Source organism: Bufo bufo, chromosome 1, assembly GCF_905171765.1.
Source record: "Bufo bufo chromosome 1, aBufBuf1.1, whole genome shotgun sequence".
Lineage (NCBI taxonomy): Eukaryota > Metazoa > Chordata > Amphibia > Anura > Bufonidae > Bufo > Bufo bufo.
Genome location: NC_053389.1, coordinates 556,377,514 through 556,401,362, shown reverse-complemented (window position 1 = coordinate 556,401,362; position 23,849 = coordinate 556,377,514). Strand labels below are relative to the sequence as shown.

At 42.7% G+C, this 23,849-nt stretch overlaps 1 protein-coding gene across 2 annotated transcripts in view; it reads left to right on the top strand.

The window, feature by feature from the left end:
• LOC120982828 (gamma-secretase activating protein) overlaps positions 1–23,849 on the top strand; it is a 146,109-nt gene that overhangs the window by 53,491 nt on the left and 68,769 nt on the right. For both annotated transcript variants that reach the window (XM_040413013.1, XM_040413021.1), the window contains exons 7-9: positions 1,118–1,187; positions 6,920–6,969; positions 16,495–16,599. In XM_040413013.1, coding sequence (XP_040268947.1) covers positions 1,118–1,187; positions 6,920–6,969; positions 16,495–16,599 — 225 coding nt within the window. The remainder of the gene's footprint in view (positions 1–1,117; positions 1,188–6,919; positions 6,970–16,494; positions 16,600–23,849) is intronic.

Genomic DNA, 23,849 nt, shown 5'->3' with positions numbered 1-23,849 from the left:
TTGGTAAATTTGGGATTTTTTCATAAATAAAGGGGAAATATATTAACTCAAATTTATGACTATCATGAAGTACAATGTGTCGCGAGAAAACAATCTCAGAATGTCTTGGATAAATAAGTGTTCCAAAGCTGTGACACATGGTCTGGTTAGGAAGGGGGCAAATGGCCCGGCCTGGAAGTGGTTAAAGTTTTATATATTTTTTTTTTAATGTATTTCTTTAACACTTTTTAAAATTACAATTTATTTTTTTTTTAAAGCTGGTGAATGAGCCTATAAATTCATATTTTTTTTTTTTTTTTTTTTTTTCATTTTGTACAATCAGATTTTTAAAATGAGTTTGATTGTCAATTGCTAATTTCTTATGTTGGCTTGCCATCTGGTGGCCAAAATAAAAATTGCAGCATGAATACTATAAGCCTCGTCAGTGAGGCTTATAGTATTTAGAGCAACTACCAGCTGCCCCATTGGCCGCAGGGAGTGTCGGTAGGAAGCCTGGAAGCGAGAGCTTCTGGGTATTTGCGCATTTAGATGCTGTGATCTCACTTGATCACGACATCTAAAGCCTTTAGTTACCGCAATTGGAATTATTGCAGATTACGGTAATTAGCCGCTGTTTGTAAACAGCTCAGACCTGCCGGCCATGACGCCCGCTGCATTTGCGAGCGGGCGCCATGTTTATACATCGCTCCAGTGCCGTACATGTACGGCGCTGGTAGCGAAAGGGTTACTATACTAGGGACAGCAATAGGCATAGGTTCCCACGTGGCTGGGACAGCCTCATTTACCATACTGATTAATTAGTTGTGGCTGGATGCCAGCTGTATCACTCAGCCGGCCCCCACTGTGTATGGAGCAGGCTCAGCTTGTGAGCCCGCTCCATACACCCTTTGCGCGTCTGGGGTCATGAAGTACTTAATCATAGGGAATACTCTGTAGAATTCATAAAAACTTTGTAACATAAAGAGCATATCTCGCCCCGGCTGAATCCTGTAAATGTATAGCGTCAAGCATGATGGGGTTAAAAAGTTCATTTGGAAATCCTCCTTTTAAAATCCTGCATTTGCAGTGTATTTGTATGTGTTTTTTGTGAATTCATTTGTTCTAAATTTCTGTCTAGTTTTTATGTCCAGATAAAGATGTGTACACCTTCAATGAGAGTTACCTGCTGGTAGTGTCAGAGGAAAAATGTGAGTATTTTTCAATCTCTAAAACATAATATATGTTTCTATAGAAGTACAGTAATACCTCCCCTTTTTGGCTGCTTATCTGAAACAACCGTAGTAAATCTGCTTTATACTACTTTAAATGGTGCACAGTTTCAGATGTAATGTCTCTGCTTTAGGGGAGCAACTGATTAAGGCGGTTAAATTCCATGTTGTCTGAATTCTCTTTCCCTTCCCAATGTCATTTGAGCATGTAATTTCGGTGACGGGGTGAAGACCCCAAAACTTTATTCCCAGCAACGCTTCGGCCTACTCAATGAGGCCTTTGTCAAGCTATACAACAGTGCTTACTACAGGGTATATATACCCACACATCAATCTACACACAGTGCAATGAGTGAATACACATGTTAGCAATAAAGTCACATGATTTCCAGCAATAACATCACATGACACTCTGTGTCTAATACATACTTGTGATACATCCATATATATATCAAATGTGAAAAATATAAAACCCATATTTTCAGTATTCATGCTATCAGTGTTATACAGTACAAGAGTTAATTCCTATACAAATAACTATAACCCTTAACTTCAAACAGTAAGGAGCCAAGGGTCTCATGTGAAATACAAAAGTGCTCAGTGTATCAAGGGTTAAAAACTTAAGAGGGATGCAGCTGCATCACATCGAAATTAAAATAGTGTAGCCTACCTCCAATGGTTCTAACGTGGCCGCGAGTGTTGGCGTCCCCCTCTTTGCTGTGCGCATGCGCCGGGCCAGACGTTCCTTCACCTTCTCCCGACACCTGCTACGCACCCACGCTGGCACGCTCCCACGCTCCCTGGACCGCAGCGCCATTCAGTGGAGCGCATTGTGCGCGCAGCAGCGGAGGGAGGAGGGTAAGGTCATGTGACACTGCTACAGACTCACCGCATCGAGGGGGCATGCCAGTGACTATGGTAACCTGGGATACATATCCCGGCGCGGACATCAGTGGGGGCATCCGGACTGTCACATAAATGCATGCGATCCACATCTATCTTTACCCCAGTGAATAAGGGGGGGGCCGAGGGGTGGCTGGCACCGCATTAGCTGTGACTACTACTAGGAACCTGTAGTGCCACCCTAAGCCATCCCCCACACACCGAAATTCACTAGTGCAGCTCCAATGGAATAAACCTTTCCCATCTGCATACACCCAACCCTGGTGTGCCATACACATGCTGACTAGCGTCTCAAGGTCTATGGCCAGTATCCCAGCATTCAATCGCCACCATCGTAACAACAAATATTGTATATTACTTCAAAACTAACATCATGCACTATGTGACACGTCCCAGGAGGCACCCACCGGGGTCAACCTGATCTTCATATGGTAGGCACAACCACACTCGCAGGCTCCACGGATCCATTGGCGGCATTGCTCACTAGAGTAGACAAAGGGCCATTAAGCTTGTCCAGTGTTCTGAAAAAAGTGAGAGATATATATATGTAAATCAGTTGGTTCAAAATTGGCACTGTTGTACATTCCCCACACCAGACCGGACAGATTAGACCCCCCATGTTCGATGAACTAACCGCACATCCTATCCACACAAATCCCCTCTGCATTAAGGCCATCGGGCTTCAGTGTACGTAACCGATGAATCCACATTATCTCACGCTGCTTCAATAATCGCTCCCTATTACCTCCCCTTTTGAGTGGAGGAATGTGATCAATCACCCTGAATTTGAGGTCCATCTCTGTGTCCAGCTTCTACAAAATGCTTGGGCACAGGGAGGTCCCTCCATTTTTGACGAATAGAGTACCTGTGATAGTTCATCCTCGTCTTGACATCACAGATGGTCTCCCCCACATATAAGAGATTGCAGGGGCAGGACAAGAGGTAGACGACAAATGAACTATTACATGTGAGGAAGCGTCGTATTTCAAACTAGGTATTAAATCTCGGGTGCATGAATTTCTCCCCTTTCAACATATAGCTGCAATTCACGCAGCTCAAGCACGGGTAGCATCCATACTTTTTCTGACCTATATACGTTTGAATGGGTGCCCTGTCTCCAGCTACCTCCGCTCTGACCAATTTGTCACGTAGACTGTTAGATCTCCTATATGACATGAGGGGGGGGGCACAGCAAATTCCTTGACATTACCTAAATTACTATTCAGTATAGACCAGTGTTTCTTGATGACACCTGGTAGCTACCTTCAGTGTATGTAGAAATTAATGGCGCCCTGTTTGTAACCTGCTTGCTAACTACTTTAGGACCCTTGGGCTCCAAATTATCCAAGTGCCTCTGGACCAATTTCTTTGGATACCCTCTGTTGGTGAATTTGTCAGCCATTTTGGACAATCTCTTCTCCCGTAGTTGTGGGTCCTTTCACAATCCGCTGAACACTGAGGAACTGACTCCGTGGCAGTGATTTCCCCATGGACCGCGGGTGGCAACTTTCAAATCTCAACAGTTTGTTCCAATCTGTCGGTTTAATAAACAGATCTGTCACTAATCCGGTATCCTGCTTCCTGACCATGGTGTCCAAAAATTGGACCTGCTCGGTGGAGTGCGTGAGAGTAAATTGGATCTCAGGATCCATTTTATTCAAAAACTCATGGAACTGCCAATTCACTCTGTGCCGTCCCAGATGACAAACACATCATCTATGTCTCTCCACCACCCCAGCACATGGCTGAAGTGGTGGGACACATAGACGTGCTCTGCCTCCAGGCCCGACATGAAAATGTTGGCGTAGGTCGGCGCCATATTCGAACCCATTGCGGTTCCTCGCAATTGCAGGTAGTAGCCATCTTGGAATGCAAAATAATTGTATCTCAGCACCACACCGAGCAGGTCAATGATGAACTCCTTACATTCGTCAGTGTAATGCGTATTCACCAAACACTTTCTGAATGTCTCTACACCCCTATCATGATTGATAGGTGTAGAGGCTAACCACATCAAAAGATGCTAGTATAGTACTTGAGGTCACTTCCACCTGTGCTATTTTATCCAAAAAATCACCTGTGTCACGTATGTATGATTTAGCTGTAACGGCAAACTGCCGGAGAATCCTATCTAAAAAGATGGCTAAGTTAGAAAATACAGACTCCCTCCCAGAAACAATGGGCCTCCCCGTTTTTTTTTTTTAGACACCTATGAATTTTAGGTAACACGTATATCAATGGTGTCTTAGGGTGTGTCACCAATAAAAAAGTGTACAGGGGTCCATCAATCAGACCTCCCACCTTAGCTCTATCAAGACCCGGGTGATGGTTTTAATCACATCAAATTTGGGGTCATGATTGAGACGTCTATACACTAAAACATCCCCCAGTTGTCTCTGAATCTCAGAGATATACGATTTGGTGTCCATTACAACAACGGCTCCCCCCTTGTCAGCGGGCTTAACTGTGAGGGATCCGTTGCTGCATAGCTCACCCAGGGCCTGTATCTCGGCAGATGTCATGTTTGGATGTCTAAGACCGCTTTCTTGCATAGGACCCTTTAAACTTTCAATGTCTGCCCTCACTGCACTAATATACGTGTCAATGGCTGGACAATTCAACTGTGGAGTGAAATCGCTCTTAGTGTGTAAATCAACACTGCGAAGGGAGAGTTCACAACCATAATCATTATCACCACTGGTCAGCTGTTTACTTGCATCAGAGAACCACACTTTCAGTTTAATATTTCTAAAAAACCGCTGTAGATCAACTTCAAGTTGAAACCAGTCTATACCCACTGAGGGACAATAGGATAGACCTTTAGATAAAAGATCAGTCTTTGCAACTGTCAGTATATGGGAAGATATTTACCACTACTGATTTCTTTTCCTCACAGGCCAGTTTCTTGCGGTGCGTTGTACTTTTTCTCCATCTGTGCTGTCTTTGTCCATCACATCTGGTCCTTTTGGATCCAAAACCATGCCTAAAAAAACAATCATCTTGCTGTTGTTCAGCTTGTGTGGATCCCACTTCAGCAGATGGTGCCATTTTATTCCTTAAGTTGCCAACGTTTTTCCTGGTGCTGTTATTGTTACCATAGTTGGGTTGACGTCTCTGGCCTCTCTGCTCCTGCGAAGTATAGACGTTGCCTCGTCTGTAGTCTTCCTCATCACGTAGCCATTTGCGCCTTTTAATCACCTCGTGCTCCTTTCTGAACTTGTCCAGGTATGCATCATAATCCTGCACAGGGAGGTAGGCTACACTATTTTAATTTCAATGATGCAGCTGCATCCCTCTTAATAAGTTTTTAACCCTTGATACACTGAGCACTTTTGTATTTCACATGAGACCCTTGGCTCCTTACTGTTTGAAGTTAAGGGTTATAGTTATTTGTATAGGAATTAACTCTTGTACTGTATAACACTGATAGCATGAATATTGAAAATATGGGTTTTATATTTTTCACATTTGATATATATATATATATATATATATATATATATATATATATATATATGGATGTATCACAAGTATGTATTAGACACAGAGTGTCATGTGATGTTATTGCTGGAAATCATGTGACTTTATTGCTAACATGTGTATTCACTAATTGCACTGTGTGTAGATTGATGTGTGGGTATATAGACCCTGTAGTAAGCACTGTTGTATAGCTTGACAAAGGCCTCATTGAGTAGGCCGAAACGTTGCTGGGAATAAAGTTTTGGGGTCTTCACCCTGTCACCGAAATCTGGAAGTGCTGCCTCGTTTTTTGGAAAGTACGTATCGTGGAGGAGAAGCCGACCTCTGAGGAGTTGCACCCAGTACACATGGTCTAACTGTGCTGCTGCGGTATTTGCTAATATATTTATATATCAAGCTGACACATGTCAGGAAACAGACGTACGTAGTACCATGATAATAAATACAGTAGGTATAACCTGTAATAGGAGAGAGACAAAAACGGAACAGGATGGGAAGTAGCCAAGTCTTTAAATCTCAATTCAGATTACAAAAGAAATGGCTAAGGCTACTTTCACACTCGCGTTTGGTGCGAATCCTTGGATCTGTACAGACTGATCCGTTCAGATAATACAACCGCATGCATCCGTTCAGAACGGATCCGTAGGTATTATGTTTAACATAGCCAAGACGTATCCGTCTTGAACACCATTGAAAGTCGATGGAGAATGGATCCGTTTTCTATTGTCATAGAAAACTGATCCGTCCCCATTGACTTACATTGTGTGTCAGAATGGAACCGTTTGGCTCAGTTTCGTCAGACTGACACCAAAATGCTGCAGGCGTTTTGGTGTCTGTCTCTGAGCGGATCCTTTTCCATTCAGAATGCATTAGGGCAAAACTGATCCGTTTTGGGCCGCTTGTGAGAGTCCTGAACGGTTCTCAAATGGATAGCCAAAACGCCAGTGTGAAAGTAGCTTAAAACAGTTTGCTACACCAAATAGATTGGCTGTGTCAGAGTAAAAGACAACCAAGCTGACCTTCTTTTAGATATAGTACGGAGATGACTGGAGTCATTAGGTAGAATCAACTCATGTTGCATGTCACTGTGGCACTTAATTCAGATACATTTGGGATTACAGTGGATTTCCACCTAAAGGGGTTGTCCAGGTTCCAAGCTGAACCCAGACATATCCCCTTCTTCCCCCACTCAGCCCCCCTGACATGAGCATTTCATGCTCTGATGCTCTCCCTTGCCCTGTGCTGCGTTGTGCAGGGCAAGGGCTTTTTATTCCACAAACACTTCTGAAAAAGCCTCACCTATTTCTAATCTGTTCTCTTCTCTGTAGATATTGATCAGTTTCATATAAGCATTGGTAAGGAAGATGGAAAGAGAGTGGTAAGGTTTTATTTTAATATAATATATCCTTATGAAGTTTGAGGATGTAGTTTCTGATCATTTGGACTACATTTTGTATTATAAGGGTTATGGAAAAGGAAAGCTTTTAATTAATGATATAACATAAGGAAAGCTGGGTACACTTGCAAGCAAAATACCAAAGGGTAAGAAGTGCAGGGTAAATTAAATTACATTGGGTGTATTTCTGATTCAATGTGATTGTATTGGTGTTGAGTTTTATCATCAACAATTAGAAGGCATATGATTAAACAGATATTAAAGTGTTTTTCTAAGGCCCCTTTTACACGGGCGAGTATTCCGCGCGGATGCGATGCGTGAGTTGAACGCATTGCACCCGCACTGAATCCCGACCTATTCATTTCTATGGGGTTGTTCACATGAGCGGTGATTTTCACGCATCACTTGTACGTTGCGTGAAAATCTCAGCATGCTCTATATTCTGCATTTTTCACGCAACGCAGGCCCCATAGAAGTGAATGGGGTTGCGTGAAAATCGCAAGCAAGTGCGGATGCGGTGCGATTTTCACGCACTGTTGCTAGTAGACGATCGGGATGGAGACCCGATCATTATTATTTTCCCTTATAACATGGTTATAAGGGAAAATAATAGAATTCTAAATACAGAATGCATAGTAAAATAGCGCTGGAGGGGTTAAAAAAAATAAATACATTTTTACTCTCCTTAATCCACTTGCTCGCGCCGGCATCTCGTCTGTCTCCTTTGCTGAACAGGACCTGTGGTGACCTCACTCCGGTGATCACATGATCTTTTACCATGGTGATGGATCATGTGATGACCGGAGTGACGTCACCACAGGTCCTGTTCCTGCAATGAATGCTCGCCACAGATCCTGTTCAGCAAAGAAGGAGTCAGACGAGAAGCCGGCTGCGTGATCAAGTGGACTAAGGTGAGTTAAATTATTATATCTAATTTTTTTTTTAACACCTCCAGCGCTATTTTACTATGCATTCTGTATTCAGAATGCTATTATTTTTCCTTATAACCATGTTATAAGGGAAAATAATACACTCTACACAACCCCGATCCCAAGCCCGAACTTCTGTGAAGAAGTTCGGGTTTGGGTACCAAACATGCACGATTTTTCTCACGCGAGTGCAAAACGCATTACAATGTTTTGCACTCGCGCTGAATAATTGCGCGTGTTCCCGCAACGCACCCGCACATTTTCCAGCAACGCCCGTCTGAAAGAGGCCTAAGACTTTAATACTGACCTATCCTCAGGGCATGCTATATAATGTATGGGCTGTGCTTGGTAAGCTACTTCACTGCCATTTTGACTTTCCGTTTGTGAGATCCGTTCAGGGCTCTCAGAAGCGGTCCAAAACGGATCTGTTTTGCCCTAATGCATTCTGAATGCAAAAGGATCCGCTCAGAATACATCAGTTTGCCTCCGTTCCGCCTCCATTCCGCTTCGGAGGCGGACACCAAAATCCTGCTTGCAGCTTTTTGGTATCCGTCTGACGAAACTGAGCCAAACGGATCCGTCCTGGCACACAATGTAAGTCAATGGATCAGTTTTCACTGACACAATATGGCACAATAGAAAACTGATCCTTCCCCCATTGACTTTCAATGGTGTTTAAGACTGATCCGTTTTGGCTATGTTAAAGATAATACAAACGGATCCGTTCTGAACGGATGCATGCGGTTGTATTATCGGTGCAGATCCATGACGGATCCGCACCAAGCGGCAGTGTGAAAGTAGCCTTAGCTACTTTCAGGAGCAACGGTGCCTTCTCAAACAGCTGATCGGCGGGGGTCCCGGATAGGTGATCAGTTAAATAAATCCTGGAAAACCCTTTTTAAAATGTTTATATTGAAGAAGCTATGAACAAATGAAAAGATATCAAAACAAATGTATTTTTCTTTTACACCTAAATGTGTATACATAGACCAGGATAAAGAGCATTGTATAAAGGAGTGCAAAAGGACATGATATTGTTATATGTATATACTAATTATATTTAATAAAATTTATATTATAAACCTTTCTTTTGAATTGCAGCTGTAGTTTAGGAGTCTCTCTTTAACGAGTATCCAAACCTGAAGTCTTTCTCTTATCAGCAAAACGCCTTATCGCCTTATCGCATATGCCAGCATGCCATTGTGCTGATTGTTTCAGAATGATACTTTTTAGTTTTTGTTTGCAGGTCTGAAGAGCTCATACTATGTTTGTTTAGAGCTTTTTTTGTAGCAGTATATCAGTAAATTTTATTTTTATCTTTATGTATATATTGTTGCAGATATGTAAAATCATCTGTGTTTTAGGTTCTAATGGCCATATTTGGCACTTATTTATCAAAGCTTTCTAGAAAGCTAGTATAATTTCTACAAAGAAATGGTACATAAAACTGTGCCTCCAAAACACCTCAACAGTCTTAACTCTTTATTAAACTCAAAAGCCACTTAAAAATAAGCAGGTGAAAACGCACAAGAAAGCAAATGGTCAGATGTTGCATAGACGCAATATTTGTAGGGTTGGTGAAACGCAGAGTGAATAACAGTCAGTGTGTATAAAACCAAAAAAGAATATAAGTTTCACAATAGTGTGCATACCGACCCAGAAGAGAACCCTGTTGTACATTTATCGGAGGAACCTGCATCTATCGGACATCTATGGCATGAGGCGTGGCCTGACCGTGAGGGCGCTCGGCACTGCAGCTCCGCTGGAATCCTGCTCAAATCCTGACCATCCTGCTGCCCAACATTACTTAAAGTGCCCGATCTGACTCCTAATATCTTCTTCTCCTACCTGGCGTGCCTAGGCTCTATCCTGTCCCCTAGTCTGGCTGCCTGAGCCTCTGAAAAGTGTGCGGCCCCCCGGCGCACTTACCAGCTGAGAGCATGTTGCTCCCTGCTGCCGAACTGGTGGTGGGGGGGACCCTCCGGTTAATGTTGCCCCTCTGGAGTATTTCATCTGGAGCTGGGGCTGCCTACACAAGGATCTGCCATATTGACTGCCCTGCTGGAGAGAGTACAGGGACATGCTGCTGCAGATCCACAGACCCTTGGAAAGCCTTGACCTGTTGTCTGATTAGTGGGGTGAGTGATCTTCTTAGAAACCCGCTGTTAGTGACCGCTTAGTGGCTGACGCAAGTTGATTTCTACACATATGGGCTGCAAAACCAGTGTTTTTGCCATTTCCCCCAGCCCCAAAGTGTTAGTGGACGTTATGAGTCAAACAGAGGAAGCTGGGGAATTTAGTTCTCCTGACCAGGTGGAAATGGATTTGAGTAAAAAAATGAACGCCATTACAACATACATGTCTGCACTTGCAGCTAAAATCGACCACCTACAAGCGGATCTCACCTGCCTTCATCATGATATTGACAAGATACGGGAAAGAACCTCAACAGTAGAAAGACGCCTAGAAGAGGTAGAGGATGTAGCGCACGCGGGGGGGGAAATCACATTTGGGCCCTTCAGCAGCAGTTGAAGCCTCTCCAGGCCAGAGCTGAGGATGCTGAAAACCGCAGTAGACGCAATAATATACCATTCTGGGCTTCCTGGAGAGACCTGAGGAATTTGCGGAACAGCTTATGAAACAATGCTTGGCGCCAATCACCTTGTTCTCCATCTTTGTAGTGGAGCGGGCCTATAGGATACCCACTAGACCTTTGCCGCCGGGAGCACCTGCTAGCCCATTTTTCCTGAAAGTACTGAATTACTGCAATAGAGATGCCATACTAGCTACAGCTCGCCAGTTAAACGAGATTACGTTTGACAACACAAGGATCTCATTTTAACCAGATTTTACATTGGAAGTACAAAGACAGAGGTGACAATTCACTGTGGTGCGTGCAAGGCTGCGGGAGAAAGCAATCAAGTATGCTATGCTGTATCCTTCACGCCTCAGGGTCCAGAATGGAGATTCCACAAGATTCTTTTCTACGCCAGAGGAGGCGTCTGATTGTTTGGATAAAAGAGGATGAGTCCTTGTGAGCACCCAATTGCTGGAAATTGTCCACCTTATGGATGGCGGTTATATCTGTGAGGAGCTTCTGCAGGAACGAACATCTACTCTAGTCCTTGGGATTTGAACAACACTGCCAAGGACTTGACTTTCCGGTCCTGTTTTGTGTTTCTGTTAAGGTTAGCATATCTACGATTTGGGTTGTTAGGCCCAGATAGGTTGGGGGGCGTGTTCTAGTCCAGGATTGGGAAGGATTGTTTTATTTGTTTATGCTTTGCACTGTGTGGTGTGCATGTGTGTGTAATTGGTCTGAGCGCTCCGTAGTCCTCCCGCATCAGAGGTTTTAACAATAAAGTAAAACGTTCCCTTATCTTTAATTATCTGAAGGGATACAATCCCAAAGTGGTGATTTTACAGGAGACTTATCTGAGGGGGCAAAAAATACTGGCCTTGAAACGGCCGTGGATGGGGTTCACATATCACGTGGTTTATAATAATTATGCTTAGGGGGGTTTTAGTGCTCGTATATAAAGCGCTCCCTTTTCAACTACACTTAGTGCAGCTAGATGCCTCTGGCCAATATGTTATTTTTGCTACTACTAGGGGGACAGACTACGTGGTGATGGGTCTTTATGTCCCTCCCCCATTTCAAAGAGGCCTGCTGGATGATGATATGGCTAGAGTGGCAACACTACCTCTTGGGAGACTAAAAAGCTACTTTAGATCCAGTGTCGGATAGACTCCGCCCCCAGGCAGTTAATAATAGTGCTCAGCAACTGGGCAGAGGCACATAATCCTGTGGAAGGATAGAGACATTTTGCATCAGGTGGATTGCCAATTCTCCTGCTATTCAGCGTCGACTGTATCTCTGTCTCATATAGACCTGGCTTTTGTTAGTAGAGATCTACTGCCGTCATTGTCTAGGTCGGAGTACTTGCAGAGGGGTATCTCAGATTATGCTGGTGGGTCTTGTCCAACCGATTGCACCCCCGGATAGACAATGGCGCCTGAACCCTAAGTGGCTGGAGGTCTTGCCTGTGGCCAGTGCATCGCAACAATGTATAGCTGACTATTGGGCTTGTAATGAGGGGTCCCCAACCCCATTATGCAGTGGGAAGCATTTAAGAGGGTTTTGCAGGGGACGCTCATACATGCTATAGCGTTGCACAGGAAGGGCCTTGGGGCTACTCGCTCCCGACTGGAGGAGGAACTCGCTGTTGACGAGGAGGCATATGTACAAAACCCCTGTGACGACACTTGTAGCAAGTGGTTGGAGACTCAGAGATAATTAAGCTTCCTTCTGATGGGATATACACAAAAGAAATGCCTGTTCCAAAAACAGGTGGTTTTCTCTGAGGGGGGACAAGAATGGGAGGGCACTGGCCTATCTAGCGAAAACCGAGTCTCCACCGACTGTTGTCTCGTGTAATTCTAGTCCTGGCGGAATTCGGGTTAGTGAGCCTAGGGAAATATGCAATCAGTTTGCCTGCTACTATACCGATCCCTATGCCTCTAAGATTTCTTGAACAATTGGTAATCTGCAGAACTTCTTGAGGTCTATCTCGTTCATGCCACTAGCCCCGGCGGATAGGAGTGCACTGGCATCACCACTTACTGCTGAGGAGATTAAAATAGCAATCTTGGGCATGGCAGCTGGGAAATCTCCTGGTCCAGTTTTCCTCTGGAGTGGCACAAGTGAGATATTGATACAGAGTGCACGGCTGCTTAAGCTGTTTGAGTATGCCTTTGAACACAGTAGTTTACCCCCATCCTTCATGGAAGCTACCATTGAGGTCATCCACAAACCAGGTAAGCCTCCAGACCAATGTAGCTCGTATAGGCCAATTTCCCTTCTAAACGTTGACGCTAAGATTCTAGCGAAGGTGTTGGCGCAACGCCTTGGGGAGGTTATACTTTCTGTCATTGACCCTGACCTTTTTGGGTTTCATGCCAGGTAAGACCACAGATATAAATCTCAGAAGGTTCTACACAAACCTTCCGGTGCGTCATGAGAATGCAGGATCCCGTGTGATCACTTCTCTTGACAATGAAAAAGCCTTTGACTCTGTAGAATGGCAGTTTATGTGGAAGACGCTGACTAATATGAAATTTCCATTAGCCTTTCTACGCTGGGTGCAACTTCTATATCGGGCTCCGAGGGCTAGGGTGAGAGTGAATGGTTACCTGTCGGACCCCTTCTCACTCTATAGAGGCACCAGGTAGGGCTGTCCCCTGTTACCCATGTTGTTTGCCCTTATTATGGAACCCCTTACCCAACTGATCAAATCCAACGCTCTGAGGGTTGGACGATAGCTGGTATGCAGGAAAAGATGTTTCTATACGCGGATGACATGTTGGTTTATCTGGCGAAACCTGGTCCATCTTTAGAAAAGTTGCTTGCTACTGTGGACAGATACAGCACTTAATCGGGACTGCGAGTTAATTGGGCAAAATCCTTTGTCTCATTGATGAGGTAGACTCGTCAGAGGTGTCCTTAACTTCCCGCTTACTATTGGTTGATCGCTTTGTCTATCTGGGGATTCTAGTGCATAGAGAACCTAACCAGTTCTATTACTAGTGGATTGCATAAATATAGTTAAAATGGTGTTATTGTCTAAACTCTTGTATATTCACAGGGCGGCACCAAAGAAACTTCTAAGATCTCACTTCGATTCCCTAGATAATGTTTTTGCCTTTCTTGTGGAGGCACCATAGGCCTAGGTTGGCTAGGAAATCTCTAAAAGCAATGTACTCGCAGGGGGGACTCGGATTGCCCGATATGTATATTTACTATATGGCTTCACAGCTGGTCTATGCCTCATGGTGGATTCGGGCAGATGCCAACAATCTGGCGGTGGTGCTCGAGGCAGCGTTAGTGGGCTCCTTTGAGTCGCTGACAAACCTGGTATACAGGGGAGGGGCATATGCGGTAAAGCATTACACAGAGGGGATGGAGGCGGTGGTAGCAGCATGGAACACATTTGTAGAGGTGCATTCGGAAGGTGGAGATGGTGAGTCTTGGTCTCCCTACATCCCACTATGATGGAACAGACAGCTTAAGGAACTGCTCCATCTACCTGACTTTGAGTTTTGGCCACAGAGAGGGGTGAGATATCTTACTCTGCTCTACCAGGATGGTATCTTTCGCACCTTTGAAAGCTTTCAGCAGGAGTATGGCCTACCTTGCATGAGTTTCTTTCGGTACCTTCAGTTGTGACATGCTTGTGGTAACAAATTTGCTCCTTCACCCCTCCAGCTGAAATGTTGCCCTCTCTAATCCATTGCTAGACGGGTTCGGCCTTAGAAACCAATTTCGTCCTTTTACAGAGAGATTCTGAGCAATCAGGATTCACCAATACATCGATGCTTTACGCGCCGGTGTGAAGATATCGCCAAGCTTGAAGCATCGCATCTGAAGGAGCTGAGCTCTGTGTGGAGGTCTACAGTGGTTGGTGCTCGTGATCAGCTTATCCAGGTCCAATGGCTTCATAGGGTATATCTTACCCCTAAGAAAGAATGTGGGGGATTCAATCAGCACAACCCTATATGTAGGTGCACATTGCTATGGCGAAATACATATACAAAGAAAAAGACACAAATACAATGGCACTCTGCAACCAGCATTCTGCCCTGCTTCTATGCTGGATGAGGCATTGGTGTACATTTTGGCCAAAGCATAATAAGCCACTCACCACGTCAAGGTCGCTTGGCGTGCATGCTGCACCTGCATTCCCTGGACTTTGTGTGGCTGTCATGGCCCACAAACTGATAGGAACTAGTGTTAGGGACCACTCCATAGAGGCGACCTTGACGTGGTGAGTGGCTTATTACGCTTTGGCCAAAATGTACACCAATGCCTCATCCAGCATAGAGGCACAAATGCAATGGTTGCAGAGTGCCATTGCATTTGTGTCTTTTTCTTTTGTATATCTTACCCCTGTCCGGTTGTTTTCATATGCGTAAATTACCGGATCCCTCATGTACCAGATGTGGGGAGCCAAGGGGCTCGTTGTTCCATATGATATGGGCTTGCCCTGTCATACAGCAGTATTGGAGTGAGATCTGTTCATTTATAACTATGAATTTGGGGCTCCTGAAGTTTGTTCCCCTGATGTATGTTTTACTCTGCCTCGTGCTGGAATTGATTCCCACCCGGTATGGCAGACAATTGCTTCGTCTTTTAATGTTCTATGGGTTGAAAGGTTATCCTCCTTAATTGGAAACCACCTAAAATCTCTACCCTTGCTCAGTGGATACAACTGATTTTAAATACGGAACTACACATGTATAAGCGAACATGCAATTAGGGGATCTCCGGACCACTTTGAGAAGATCTAGGATGTTTGGCTTCACGCTCGAAATACGGTCTAGGGGTCAGCGGGGGTGGACTGCGAGGTGCTAGTGTGTGTAGGTGTGAGTGTTGTCTGGTGGTCGCTTAATACTGCCCACTGGGACTTCCAGTTGAAACAACTTCCTCATGTGATCTTCTTGGATCATACTATGATGGCCCACTGCGACACCAGTGTATTGGTTCATAGTTTATCATGTGTTCTTTTATTTTTTGGTATCCGTCGGTATGCTATTGAATTGTGCAAATTAAAATGAATAAATAAGTACTATTTTTTTTTAAAAAGACCTCTATGGCATATTCATGGAGCTATCCATTATCCAATATAAGAATGCTGCTTTAAAAGTAATCTTTGTCAAAGAAGCATAGGGAACACCATGTCAACGTTAAAGGGGTTGTCCGGGTTCAGAGCTGAACCCTGACACCCCTCCATTTTCACCCCGGCAGCCCCCCTGACATGAGCATCGGAGCAGTTCATGCTCAGATGCTCTCTTTTGCCCTGCGCTAAATTGCGCAGGGCAAAGGCATTTTTTGGAGATCCGGTGACGTACCGGGGCTCTCCATGGGGCTGCCAGGAACCCCGGTGACGTCACCGGCACTGATGGGCAGGATTTAGCTCTGCCCTAGCCAGTAAAATGGCTAGGGCAGAGCTAAAGCCCGCCCCTCAGAGCTGGTGACGTCACCGAACACACTGCCTGGCAGTGTGTTATTGAAAACAAAAGGGCCCGTGCCCTGCGCGATTTGGCGCAGGGCAAGGGAGTGCATCGGAGCATGAGATGCTCCAATGGTAGCCTCAGGGGGGCTGTCTGGGTAAAAATACGGGTGTATCCGGGTTCAGCTCTGAACCAGGACAACACCTTTAACTAGTAGTTTGATAGAAAAGAAATGGAAGTGGTTATGTATTGTGTGTTTAAAGAATGAAGTTGGAATTTTTTTGTGTCTGTAGTCTTTGTACTACTATGATTTTTTTTTGCTGTTAGGAATTTTATGCGGCCAGATGCTTGGCTAACTGAACTTTCCAGGATGCTAATCATCATTGATACATTTATACAGAAGTAACTTTAAAAATGCATGAGAAGGGAAATTACTTTGCAGGCTTTTTAGGTAGGGAGCATTTAATCTTTTTTTAAAAAAAATTATGACTTAAAAACTGAAAATCCTGCTTTGTTTTTCAAAGCCTTATAGATTCATATTGGTCTAAGTTTTCTTTTTGTGCCACAGGTTATTAAAAATACCGGTCAAATTCCTAAGGACAGAATCGTGGAAGACTTTGTGTGGGCACAATGGGATATGACTGACCAAATGCTGTTTTATATTGTTCCTAAGGTAATTTTTTATGTTCTGAAATTTTGAATCTGATCCTTGTTACCAAAATCCTGAAGGCCTGCATTTGGTAAAATGGTAATGCGATTTTCAAGAGTATGAGATGGTCAGGTTAAAGATTTGTTTAAAAACCCTCTACTGTTATGAATCGGACAGCTCTTTTTATTTAGTCCAGAGCTGTCTGCTACGTTCCTTTGTTTCCAGCTTCCTCTGCATGCTTGTTTTCACACATTAAGGGGTTTATATTTGCTACAAAAATAACTTTGTGTAACAAGTGTTGTTGTTTGTTTTATCACTTTGGTGCATATTTGGAATTTGTTCCCAAGTACAGGCCAGTTTTCATGTCTTCATTTGGGTGAAAGCTGGTTGTGTTTAAAGAGAATGTGTCATCAGAAAGTAACCTATTTTTTAAATCACATTTGTATGTTAAACACGTTTTTAAAGAAGTTTTGGTGATGTTATTTTTAATTTTGCTCGTCACTATATTAAAAAAAAAAAAATAAAAAAAATAAATCTTGCAGTTTTCAAACTGGCCACTAATCTTAATAGATACCACTTCAGAGTCTGTACCGATCACTTTACTGCAGTTATTAAGTTAAAGAGGACCTTTTCACCTGGAAAAACATTGTGAACGAAGTATGCTGACATGGAGAGCGGCGCCCGGGGATCTCACTGCACTTACTGTTATACCTGGGCGCCGCTCCGTTCTCCCGTTATGTCCTCCGGTATCTTCACTCACTAAGTTATAGTAGGCGGTGTCTGTCCTTGTCCTGTGGGCGTCTCCTCCTTTTTTTCTGCCAGGCTGTGAGCTGTGCGCTGCGATTGGCCAGCGCTGCAGCCTAGGAGAAGGAGACGCCCATAGGACAAGGGCAGACTCCGCCTACTATAACTTAGTGAGAGAAGATACCAGAGGGCATAACGGGAGAACGGAGAGCGCCGCTCTCCATGTCAGCATACTTCGTTCACAATGTTTTTCCAGGTGAAAGGTCCTCTTTAACATTACAGCCTCGTTATATCACCTCTGTGTACAGACAACACAGGATCCTCCATTCACAATAGTTGATATCAGCTCCTCCCTGACCTCAGTACAGGGCACAGAGCATACCTAAAAAAAAAAAACTCTCCCATAGAAGTCAGTGATGTCTTCTCCAGACCATTGTGTCTATGGACCATATGGCTGCCATAAAAAAAAATAAAAAATTTAACCCCTTAAAGACCAGGCCTATTAATTTTTACATTTTGGATTTTTCCTCCTCACATTCCAATAGCCATAACTTTTTTTTTTTTTTTTTTTTTTTTTTTTTTTTCCTCCATTCACATAGCTAAATAAGGGTTTACTTTTGCGGGACAAGGTGCATTTTTTAATGCCACCATTTAACTTTTGTATTAGAAAATGGGGAAAAAAATTATTTGTGTGGCAAAATTGAAAAAAAAACTAACTGAATTTCGCCTTTTTTTTAATTTTTTTATCACAGGGTCCACAATGTACTAAAAATGACTTGACGTCATTATTCTGTGGCTCTACAAATGTGGCGATACCAAACTTTATTTTTATTTTTTTTATTACTACTTTTAGAAAAATTAAAAACCTTTGAAAAAATCTAAATTTTCTTTGCATCGCTGTATTCTGACAACCATACTTTTTTTTAAAAAAATGGCAAATTGCGTGTTTTTCATTTTATTATTTTTTTCGTTAGTGTTCACCGCAGTTTTTTTTTTTTTTAGGTTTTAATAGTGCAGACATTTTCTGATGCGGCGATACCCAATATGTTTATTTTTTTTTGTTTATATATTTTGTAAAATTGGGAAAGTGGGGTGATTTTAAACTTTTTAAAAATTATATATATATATATATAGAAAAATAAATACACCGCAGCACGTCCATAAGGTGAAAATGTGGGATCCTTTATTCACCCAAGCAGCGACGTTTCGGTCCGCTTGCTGGGACCATTTTCACGCTTGAAAATGGTCCCAGCAAGCGGACCGAAACGTCGCTGCTTGGGTGAATAAAGGATCCCACATTTTCACCTTATGGACGTGCTGCGGTGTATTTATTTTTCTGGTTGTTTGACACTGTGGTCGAGTGTCGATACCGCTGGCACCCAACATTTGCTAAAAGGAGTGCTGCCCTGAACTCTCATCTATATATATATATATATATATATATATATATATATATATATATATATATATATATTATATATTATATTATATTATATTATATTATATTTTTTTTTATAATCATTAGCCTCCTTAGGGGCTTAGTACATGGATCTTTTGATCCACTCTCCTATTCACCCTAATACAGATCTACTAGGATGAATAGTATTTTTACACTCTCTCTCCATTCTGTTGCCATGGCAACCGATAGTCCGACACTATCATCTGCTTAAGAGTAGCTCCAATGTTGGACTTTCACAGCTCTGTCCATTGTGCAGTGGATGGTACTTGTAACTGCAGCGCTGCTTCCATTCACTTCCATATACAGTGGACAGTGCGAGGTTCTGGTTCCCCACTGATCTGATATTGATGGCCTATCAAGAGGACAGGACATCTATATAACAAATCTTGGAATACCCTTTTAATAATGGAGCATACCTAGATAAATGCAAGTAAATGTTTCTTACTGTTCTCTATGACTGCTTTCAAGACATCAGCATTTATATTTGGTACAGAACCATGTAATATGAACATCAGCTGCTGCAGAACAGCATAATAAACTCCCCAAATGCAGCAGAAAGATGCAGAATAGTCAAGGGGATAACTTCTGTCCCATGTTGGCCTATTTTTTGATTTGTTTAATGCATCATGTTCCTTTAAGGTTCTGAAAATTCTATGCATCCTCTGAATGTGATACTAGAACAAACAGGAGGTTCCACTCACTTTAGTTTAGCAACATGCAATCTAATTTTGCCATAGGACATAGAGCTTAGATGTTCTCTGTGGATAGCCGTGCTTGAATGGAGCTGTTGTGATCCAGCCAAGGCTCGGGCTGCCCTCTGGAAATTGTGGTTCTTTATGAGCGCCACTGCAAAACCCAGCAGCATTATCATTGTAGTGTTAGATATGGAACATGTAACTGGACCGGGAGATGCGGCTGCAGTTTGCAACCCACTGTAAAGCCTGTATTAGACCTGCCGATTTTTTTTATATTTTTATTCCCAGGAAGGAACGCTTCCTTCCTGACAATGGCCTGCTAAATCAGGCTGTGTAATACACCCTTAAAATAGTGTTGCCTAATGGGGCTCTATGTCACTTTAAAAGCAAGGTAGCACTGCGCCCCAACCTGTAGTATAGCTAAAGGGAGTCTGCCACCAGGAAGTTCACTGGTGAACCAAGCAGCTTGATAATCATAAGGTAACTCGTGTAGGTGTGATATATAGACCATCTAGCCAAGTCAAAGAATTAGATGATCTACTAGTTGAGGAAATAGCTAAAATGACATTGAAGGGGGAAGACTTTAATCATTACGGGAGACTTTAATCTTCCTGATGTAAACTGGAAAACCAAAATAGCTAGTTCTGCCAGGAGTACAGATATTCTAAATTCCCTACTGGGATTATCTCTACAGCAAGTAGTTGAGGAGCCAACCCGGAAGGAGGATATTTTAGATTTGGTATTCACAAATGGGATTTTGGTATCTGATATTACTGTAGGGGAAAGCTTGGGATCTAGTGATCACCAGTCAGTGCGGTTTACTATAAGAACAGTGACTGAGTCACACCACACAAAAACAAAAGTTTTAGATTTTAGAAAAACTGACTTTTCTTAAATTAGATTAGTGGTATACGAGTCCCTTTCAGATTGGAATAGTTTCATTGGAGTCTAGGAGAAATGGGACTACTTAAAAGAGGCACTATTGAAGGCAACAGAAAATTGCATTTGGCTTGTCAGTAAAAGCAAAAAAGGAAGAGACCACTGTGGTACTCAGCAGAAGTGGCCAAAATCATTAAAAACAAAAAGATAGCATTTAGGAATTATAAAAAAAAAAAAGAGGATGACAGGCAAATTTATAAGATTAGGCAGAGAGAGGCCAAACAAGTTATAAGAGCTTCTAAAGCACAGGCAGAAGAGAAATTAGCTCAGTAAGGGAAAAAAGGCGATAAGGCATTCTTCAGATACATAAATGAAAAAGGGAAACTAAAACAAAGAATTACAAAATTAAAAACAAAAGGAAGGTATATGGAAGAAGATAAAGAACTAGCTGACTGCCTCAATGAATACTTCTGTTCAGTCTTTACAAAGGAAAATGAAGGAAAAGGACCTCAGTTAGGAAAGAAGACTAATGAATCTTTTGATGCATGTGTCTTTACAGAGGAAGAGGTTCTAAGTCAGCTGTCTAAAATCAATACAAATAAGTCACTGGGGCCTGATGGGATACACCCAAAGCTATTAAAAGAGCTCAGCGGTGAACTAGCAAAACCATTAACAGATTTATTTAATCAATCACTGGCAACAGGAGTCGTCCCAGAAGATTGGAAATTAGCAAATGTTGTGCCCATTCACAAGAAAGGTAGTAGGGAGGAATCGGGCAACTATAGGCCAGTAAGCCTGACATCAATAGTGGGGAAATTAATGGAAACCATACTTAAGGAGAGGATTGTGGAACATCTAAAATCCCATGGATTGAAAGATGAAAAACATCATGGGTTTACTTCAGGGAGATCATGTCAAACTAATCTTATTGATTTTTTATTTTTTTTTTGATGGGGTGACTAAAATAATAGATGGAGGAGGTGCAGTAGACATCGCTTATCTAGACTTCAGTAAGGCTTTTGATACTGTCCCACACAGAAGGCTTATCAATAAATTGCAGTCTTTGGGCTTGAACTCTCATATTGTTGAATGGATTAGGCAGTGGCTGAGGGACAGGCAACAGAGGGTTGTAGTCAATGGAGTATATTCAGACCAAGGTCTTGTTACCAGTGGGGTACCTCAGGGATCTGTTCTGGGACCCATATTGTTTAATATCTTTATCAGCGAAATTGCAGAAGGCCTCGATTGTAAGGTGTGTCTTTTTGCTGATGACACAAAGATTTGTAACAGGGTTGATGTTCCTGGAGGGATACACCAAATGGAAAAGGATTTAGGAAAACTAGAGGAATGGTCAAAAATCTGGCAACTAAAATTTAATGTTAAGTGCAAGATAATGCACCTGGGGCGTAAAAACCCAAGAGCAGAATATAAAATCAGTGATACAGTCCTAACCTCAGTATCTGAGGAAAGGGATTTAGGGGTCATTATTTCAGAAGACTTAAAGGTAGGCAGACAATGTCATAGAGCAGCAGGAAATGCTAGCAGAATGCTTGGGTGTATAGGGAGAGGCATTACCAGTAGAAAGAGGGAGGTGCTCATGCCGCTCTACAGAGCACTAGTGAGACCTCATTTGGAGTATTGTGCTCAGTACTGGAGACCATATCTCCAGAAGGATATTGATACTTTGGAGAGAGTTCAGAGAAGAGCTACTAAACTGGTACATGGATTGCAGGATAAAACTTACCAGGAAAGATTAAAGGACCTTAACATGTATAGCTTGGAAGAAAGACGAGACAGAGGGGATATGATAGAAACTTTTAAATACATAAAGGGAATCAACAAGGTAAAAGAGGAGAGAATATTTAAAAGAAGAAAAACTTCTACAAGAGGACATAGTTTTAAATTAGAGGGGCAAAGGTTTAAAAGTAATATTGGGAAGTATTACTTTACTGAGAGAGTAGTGGATGCATGGAATAGCCTTCCTGCAGAAGTGGTAGCTGCAAATACAGTGAAGGAGTTTAAGCATGCATGGGATAGGCATAAGGCCATCCTTCATATAAGATAGGGCCAAGGGCTATCCATAGTATTCAGTATATTGGGCAGACTAGATGGGCCAAATCGTTCTTATCTGCCGACACATTCTATGTTTCTATAAGCACAATGGAGAGATTTATCACGCTGGTGTACAGTAGAACAGGCTTAGTACAGCAACCAATCAGATTCCGTCTTTCATTTTCCAAAGGAGCTGTGAATAAATTAAAGGTGGAATCTGATTGGGTGCTATTGGTAACTAAGCCAGTTCTTCTTTACACCAGCGTGATAAATCTCTCCATTGTGCTTGGTTTACCAGTGAACTTCCTGGTGGCAGACTCCCTTTTAGCTATACTTGTAGGGAGGCTGAGCTGAATGTGATGATACTTTTCACTTAGCAATCTGTTACTTCATTATGGAGAAAAAGTACTTTTAATCCATGTACAAATGAGCCGTTAAAGGGGTCCTCCGGGAATGACTTAAAATGACCTCGAGCAACCCATTCTAGAATGTAATTGAGATATGTTGTCTCCACTTGCAGAGCTGCCTAGGGGGTGAGGAGATGTGTATGTGTGTGTGTGTGTGGTGGGTGGTCTCATTACATACTGTGCACACAGGACACTGGATTGCATCATTACCATGCACCATTGCCTTTAAGTGCTCTTGGGGTGGGCCCAAGCAACTGTGCACCCTTGCTCCTCCAGCCTCTTCCTCCTCTGATTGAAAGGGTCAGGTTTGTGCATAGTCATCTTGCATTGTGAATCAAGAAGGAGAGGTGAGGGTGTATCATTACGTTCAGCTGAGCAAGCGCTGCACAGTATTGTGCCTGGTTTAATAACAGAGCGGTACCTTTTCATATATACTGAGTGTGTAGTCTGAAGGACTTGTATGGCAGTATGGTTTATACACTTACTGGCTATTCATACTAGTTCAGAAAGGTTATGTTTAATCCAAAAATAAAATCTTTTCATGTGGTGGACTGGAGTTCAGTTGTTTTTTTTTTTCTCTCATTGCAGCATATGAATGCTCACTTTTATACTAGAGTTAGCTCTATTGTTTGTATATATAACGGTGTGCAGCCATTTAGTTTTTTTGTATTTATACTGGAGTCTCTATTTTTGTGGCTATTGGCTTTATGGGTCCGGTGACCTCATGGGTTGTAAAGGCAGGGGCTGGTATATCCACTGCTCGGGAGCCTGCTTACCTATTTCTTTCCACTCTTGCTGCCTTTTCCCTTGTATATAATGTACTGTTGTCCTATTGACTTTCCTGGCTGCTTGGAATCTGTCCCACCCCGCTCCAATACCTTCCTTTTTTCTTTCTCCTGCTGTTGTTTTTTTTTTGGTTTTCTCTGTCCACTCAAACTGTCACCTCTGTCTCCAATGCGCTAAACCTTCTGGTCTCCTGTCCAACCTTCTTTCGAGATCTGTTCTGTTCTTCCCTTCCTGTTCCATCACTTCCTCCTT